A 7,245-nucleotide genomic window follows, 5' to 3' on the forward strand; every position below is an offset into this window, starting at 1 on the left:
GATAAAGACTCGGATCGATAAGGAGTATCGATAAAGGTATCGATATCAATAAATATTAACGATCCCCATCCCTAGTGACTACTGCCATTGTTCTGACCCGGAGCCAGAAGTCACAGTGTAGCATCAAAGATTTTGAAGCTGTTATTTTAATGCAAAGAAGTTACATAATACTCATCTTAGCTACAAATGCTAACTTGAACCACCAATGAGGAAAAGAAAGCAACAGCGTCAGCAGTTTGGACCCATGTTCAATGTTGCCACCTGTAGGCAAAGAAAGGAAAAGCTGTGGAAATTTTAGAAACGTTTTCCTGTTAATCACACCCACTTCATGCAGTGATTGGTCAGCTGTGTGTAGGTAGGGTTTGAGTCTCTCTCCGGCTCTTCTTTCATTCTTTACACAACAATTTCTGTCACTTTTGTCCAAATAAAGTATGCAGCACTATAAATACCCTCCAGGAGAGACTGAAAATGTGCACCACTATCCCGAAATTTAAACAATTGCCCCCCGTCTTTATCATGACCAGTTTTTCACACCGCTGTCAGGAGCTATAAACTAAAATACTAAATAAACTTCTTCCTTCTGGCGTTGTACAAACAAGTTATTTTTTAGCATAATTCAGCCCATGTAACTCTGCAATTAAATGATACTGACTATGCCTGGTTTGGGTACTTGACATCACTGTTTTTTAGTTTAATCTTTCACATTTAATGACTGAAATAATGAATTTCTGCTTCCAGTATAACTCTGAAACAGAGTTGTGCTTATGGCGAGAAATGGCTCAGTTTGGGGGTTAGTCATTAAAAAAGCTTTCCATTTCTCTTTTCTCCACCGTCGCCTACCTCCTGCAGCACGGTGGCTCTCTGCAAGCTGCTGCAGCACGGTCTCAACACTGACGACAAACGTCTCCAGGACATTGTGGTGAAGGGAGAGGAGATCTACAGTCCTGAAGACGGCATCCGCACACGCTCCAAATCTGCCAAGAGTAAGCCACCTAAATGACCCAAGGACAGTTGAATCTGTAAATGTAGGACCATAAATACCTAATAGATATAGCTGTCTGCCTTTATTTTTTTTTTTTAACAAGGCTGCTTAGGTTGCAACAATCACATTGCTTCCATACAGGAGATATTAGGAGACGTACTGCAGGACTTTGTGTTAACACTGAGCTCTGTGTCTTTTCCTCCACAGACCCAGAGCGATGGACCAACATTCCTTTGCTGGTGAAGATCTTTAAATTGATCATTAACGAGCTGTCGACAGTAGTGGAGGCGAACGCCAGCAGGGCGAACGCAGCAGACTGGACCCAAGGTGAATACAAATAATACAAATGCTTCTGCTTTTTCTTTTTTTTTTTTTGATAGGACAAGTGGGTTTTTTAGGTACATGAACACTGTTGAGGGATTCAAACTTGTGTGACCTCTGTGCTGATTCCTTGTTGTTGTAATTGGGGGGGGAAACAATAAGGCAGTAGTGAAGAAGATGAAGATATACTTTATTAATCCCCAGTGGGGAACCATATAGGTGCACTTGTTGAAAGATTGCAGAGTTGTTCACTTCTCTTGCCTGTAAGCTAAAGAACAGGACAGCAGACATCACCGGCTGTTGTTTGTCTCAGATTCCAGCGGTATGTGGGAGGACAATGAGGCGGAAGAGGGGGAAGATGATGATGAGGAGGATGAAGGGCTTGCAGGGCAGCTGCTTTCTGATCTCATCGCCTCCAATAAATACGGTAATAGTGTCTCGGCTATTCCTTTTAGTTTGTCTTCTATTCTGCACGCTTCTCACTTACACTGTTCACCGCTTCTGTCCTGCAGATGACGATTATTACGAGGATGATGAGGAGGATGATCCGGATGCCTTGAAAGACCCCATATATCTGATTGACCTGCAGGTACTCTAACTCTAAACTTGTGGTTTCATGTGTCTCATTTCAAATATTTCCATTAGGCAGTCGGGGTCGGTCCTTCAGCAGGAAGATCTACCTGCCAGATTTACTAAAGATTTGTAGGAGTAGGAGAGCGTGTGATGGTGAAAATCATCCATCAGTATATGTTTGATTTTATTTTGTGATATCAAAATGTATTGTGATGGTCAGATGAAACAGTTCCTAGATAAAGTAAGTTCATGTGAATATCCTGACAAATTGAGGTACTTAATCACCTAGAAGCATTGCCCACTATTAATTTAATTTCACTATTATTTTATTGACTTACTGTTCATCTTCCAGTCTAGTACAGATAGTTGTAAAATAACTAAATCTTATCAGACAGGAATCCCTGAGACCACGTCTATCAAATACAGGTCTGCAGCTTGAAATCCATTTGGGGATCCTTTAAGACCAAAAAGCTTTGAGAACTATTGAACTACTACACCCGGAGATATTATGAATGCTAGTCAGTAACTTTAGACACTGAATATAAAGTACATGTGTGCTGGCCAAAGAATATAAAGCCTTTTAGTCTGTGCATAAAAACGCATGTAAATCTCATTTTTTGCAAACACAGTAAATTATAAGGGGTGTAAAATCAAGAATGTGCCCCTCTTTAAAGAAACTTTAAATCTCTACATTGCTTGTGTTGTTGTGGAACATCTGAGATCTATATAGTCACTATAAATCAGTAAGAACTGCCCCTCCAAAATGATCCAGATCCAAATATATATAGATATAATATAGTTTAATAACTTTGTTTCAGTCTCATCATAAGTTGCTGTTTGCTGTTTATTTTTAACTGTTGGATCAATAAATGCAACACTACAAACTTGTTTCTGGTATACGGTGATGGAAATTTAAATTAAACATTATAATTATTTATCACAAACTCCCTACAGGGACATTGTGTATTTGTAGTAAAAAAAATCTACAAAGGAAGAGAGAAGATCAAACAAACTACTTAAATATTTACAAGCTATTTAAAGAGCTATTTACACAGAAGCTATAGGAGCAGCCTCATCCACAGATCCAGAACGAGAAGGTCAAACACAATCCACCTGACAGCTTGTCGTCATTGTCAACACTTAGCCTGGGACCAAATAACCATTTTAATCAAGTTGTTTTCTACTAAATGCAGCAAGAAACCTATTTTTAGGAGTAAGCACAAACATGTTTTGCAAGTAAGCACGTTTTTGGACGGTCAGAAACTGATTCTTCAACTAAGCAGAGACAGCAGATAGAACAGAAAAGTCCGCACATCAGTTTATCTCCTGCTGTCTCCTGGCCACACATCAGGCTGATATCTGCAGATACTGTAACGGCCGTTTGCTACCCGAGAGGAAGAGACGGAAACAACTTTATGTCCAAAATGTGGATATTTTATGCACCATACTAAAACAAAAATTCTGATCAATCAAATAAACTCTGTAGATGAATCGTCCAAAAGCTACAAGAGGTTTTTAATTGTGCCTAGATCCCCTCCCTCTCTTGTGGACGGTCGTTTTATTTACACTCTTTAGTAAATCTGAACTAAGATGGCACGATACAATAAAATAAAAAGTCGATTATGTTGACAAATATGATTCACGATTAGTGGGATTGATCATTTTTGCATCACAGTTTTCATTTTCACTGAAACAAAAAACTATGAAGACCATGGTGATGTTAAATTTGTTGGCGTCTGTGCCAAAGAAACACGATTTCTTACATCTGGAGAACCAGATTTTTAGGCCAGGGTGACTGCAGCACTACAGTACTTCATCATGACACTGTTTTGTCCCACATTTGACCTTTTTTTTTTATTAAAAAAATCTTCTGTGATTTGGATATTGCAACAATATTTGGATTATTGTGCAGCCCTAATCTAAGCCTGAATGTGCACTAGCTCCAGGCTCTCTCTCTCTCTCCCTGTGCTCTCGTCCACCTAATCAGTGATCAGTCCATCAATAATTAACCTGTTCTGTATCACCTGTCTTTTCCCAGGCTTACCTGACAGACTTCCTGACGCAGTTCGCCCAGCAGCCATGTTACAGCATGTTCTCAGGACACCTCAACAACACCGAGAGACAAACCCTGCAGTCTATAGGCCTCTAGCCCCGCCGCCTGCCGCTCCAACACATCTTCTTCCACTTACAATGCCCTCTCTTCTATTGCCCCCCACCCAACCCCCCCCATCACTCCTGCTCTCATGATGAATTTACAACATAGCAAAGAAAAAGGAGGAAAGAAACGTGGGCTGATGGGCCGGGCAGAGGAAAAAGGGGGACAGGGGTTAAAAGAGATGGACCAAGCACTTACCCGTTACTCCCGTTTCTGCATTCTTGCGATGGGACGAAGGACTTTGCAGATGTTACTCTGAGGAAGATGAAGAGGTGAGAGGACTGCCCCAGGGTCTGTTCTTGAAGAAGGTCAGAGGACTCACCGTTTTTAGAGTTAATTTCAGACTGGACGAGAGGATTGAATTTAAAAAAAAAAAAAAAGGTTGAGGCTTCGCAGTGGGACAGCTGAACCGTGAAAAATATGAACAGACGACTTTGCCGTGTCCGATTTGTAACTTAGCCCGTTATTTTTTGTGTTTCTGTGTAAACAGAGTAAAAATGCGACATGGGAAAAACACTTGCAAGAGACTTTACATTGATTGAAGGAAAAAGTTTCAAACTAAAATAAAACTTCCCAATGTTTGGAGAGGGAGAGAAACGTTTTGGCGGCCTTACGTTCCTGAAACCGCCGCTCGTTTTCTGACAGGAAATGAAAAGCTCTTCGACCGGCTGTCATGTCTCGGGGTACGGTGGGTATTCGGGAATTCACACTGTTGCCATGGTGATTCACAGCCTTGTCCTTGTACCCATTGACATTTGGGATGGAAAGAAAATTTCTAAATAAAAGTCCTGGAGGGACAACATTTCCAGATTGATTTCCAGATTCCTCTCTTGTCTCCCTGAGCTGGGAATATTACACCCTGGTCTTTAATCACATTTTTAATAATAAAATCTGACATTTAAAACTGATGAATACACAATATTTCCACTCGGGGGGGAAACTGTCGCTCGTCACGCTGCTTCAGACTGGCGTCTTGCTGTGTTCATTTTTTTTTTAACCTTTTTTTAAGGAAAATTAAGACGTTAAAGGTGTCTTGGTTTACAGATTTGCACTCACTATAAGTTTATTGTACAATACAAATTGGTTTCATTACATTTATCAGTAACCTTCAAATGTTACAGCTCAAATAGAATATTTTGACAGAAATAAACAATCAATCTTAACTTAGAGAAAGAAATGGAGTGAGATGTTTGCCATGTTTAGTGTAAAGCTACATAAACTGCATTTAGTTCAATTATAATTTAATTCTAATGTTTGTAATACTGGGTTTTAAGTCCCATTATTTAGCATGTATAAGCAGTATATGAGCATTTAATAAATTTAACACTATAATGTAGTTGTAAGCAGATAAAAGTGTTTATTAAACATTTATATACTGCTTATAAATGCTAAAGGGGGACTTGAAGTGTTGAATAACTCATCAGAATAGAATAAATTGAGATACTTCTGTTTTAAACTACATAATTTACTGATATTATTTACTGTGTAATGCAACTTACACCAATATACCCAAAACGAATTGTAAGCCAAAGCTGAACCTCGTCCGTCTTGATCTGATACAAAATTCAAAAGGATTAAAACCAGCAGCTTAAAGCCCCCGAACAGCCACACAGGTGTTTCCACTTATCCTGTGTAATTGGACGTCAGATCAGGTTGAAGTTGGAGGACCTGTGGGATCAGCACAGGTGTGAATAATGCAATAAATGATGGCTGAAATCCACTCAGGGTCCTGGTTTTGGCCACAACAGAGACAAAAAATATGAACTAACACCTGTGTTTCTCTGAGTATAGACAGATAAAAATGTGATAAAGGTGCAACAAGTCAGTCTGCAGGTCTGCACATGCTCACGCAGTAATCGGGCACAAGTGAAGTTTATTTATGCTTTACCTCCTGATATCAGTTTCTGATTGTACAGTTTTCTATTTTTAGAAGCTGGTTGCCTCTCACATCCATATGTGCAGATTTCCCACAAGGGGGAGCTGTTTGCTTTTCTTTGCATATTAATCATTAATCTTTAATACAGATGAACTGATTTCTGCACCAGCCTCACACTGCCTGCAACCCTCACTGAAAATATGTTTGTGTGTATGTTTTTTTTACAGTCTAACCACTAAAACTTGTGCCCAGGACGCCCCAACTATAACCATACAGCACATTTTTAATTTTTAACCTGAAACAAATAGCTGCTGTTCTCCTTGATGACATATAAAAGGCATTTCTTCCTTTACTCTCTCTGCTCTCTGTGTAACATCGTGAGGAGGAGTTGTCTTTATCAAGTGCATGGTGAAATCCAGACTGTGGTAAAGTCTCTTCACCAGGGTGGGGTGGAGTGACCTCTCGTGGTGCATTCAGTGCTGCTCGTAAATGTCAGCTGCTATGAAGTAATGGAGGGAGTTTCTGACCGATAACCATTTCAGTGTCCCACCTAAATGTGTTGTTTAATATATGGATTTGCTTTAAAAAATAAAAGTATAACAATGTAAAAATACTCTTTTATACATACATACAAGGAAAAGTTTAGTTTTATTAAAGTACATAAGTATTAATCTGTAAAATATACTTTAAAGTAGGCTATTAAAAGTAAAAAGTCAACAAAGCTTAACTAAACTAAATAAAAGTGTTATTTATGAAGTTTCTATTGTTATTTAAGATCTAAACTTTAAAGACCTGAACACGAGCTATATTTACAGGGCAAGAAAGAAGCTTATTAAGTATGTATGATAGTTAAAAAAATAAAATAAATACATAATACAGACAGAGAATTGTGTAAAACTTCACTAAAAAATATCAGAAAAACTAATTTCTGATGCAGTTATTTTGTTGTCATTGTACAGTCCTGCACCTATATTGTTAAACATTAAAAATAATGTGAAATATCCATAAAAAATGTCACTTAAAAACGTCCTATTAGTATTAAAAGATGACTACGGTGTTCAAACTGTTGCGTTCTCGGTCCCCGCAGCTCGTAAATGTGAACCCGATGGAGGATAATTTCCGACGTTTCAGCGGCAGCACTTGAACGCCCCACCCTCCTCGTCCCGGCTGAACGGCGTCACAGCAGCCGCGTTGTGTCATTCGGACGGATAAATTACCGACCGACCGACAGAGCCGTCCCGTCTCCCTGCTGCCTGGACAATGCGAGAGGACGCCCGCTAGTCCCACTACTTTCTTTGTTACGTTTAGGCGTACTCCTCTTTAAAAAAAAAAAAAAAA

The 7,245-nt window shown here is 39.3% G+C and overlaps 1 protein-coding gene across 1 annotated transcript in view; it reads left to right on the forward strand.

The window, feature by feature from the left end:
- Positions 1–4,935, forward strand: part of ipo9 (importin 9) — a gene marked incomplete at its 5' end in the record, with an annotated part of 12,413 nt that extends 7,478 nt beyond the window's left edge. The window contains 5 exon segments of the mRNA XM_035661756.1: positions 808–983; positions 1,190–1,309; positions 1,617–1,730; positions 1,816–1,892; positions 3,915–4,935. Of these exon segments, the coding sequence (XP_035517649.1) occupies positions 808–983; positions 1,190–1,309; positions 1,617–1,730; positions 1,816–1,892; positions 3,915–4,025 (598 nt within the window).
- Between the last annotated feature and the right edge of the window lie 2,310 nt (positions 4,936–7,245).

Source organism: Morone saxatilis, unplaced genomic scaffold, assembly GCF_004916995.1.
Source record: "Morone saxatilis isolate NCDOM2014 unplaced genomic scaffold, NCSU_SB_2.0 Contig18, whole genome shotgun sequence".
Lineage (NCBI taxonomy): Eukaryota > Metazoa > Chordata > Actinopteri > Moronidae > Morone > Morone saxatilis.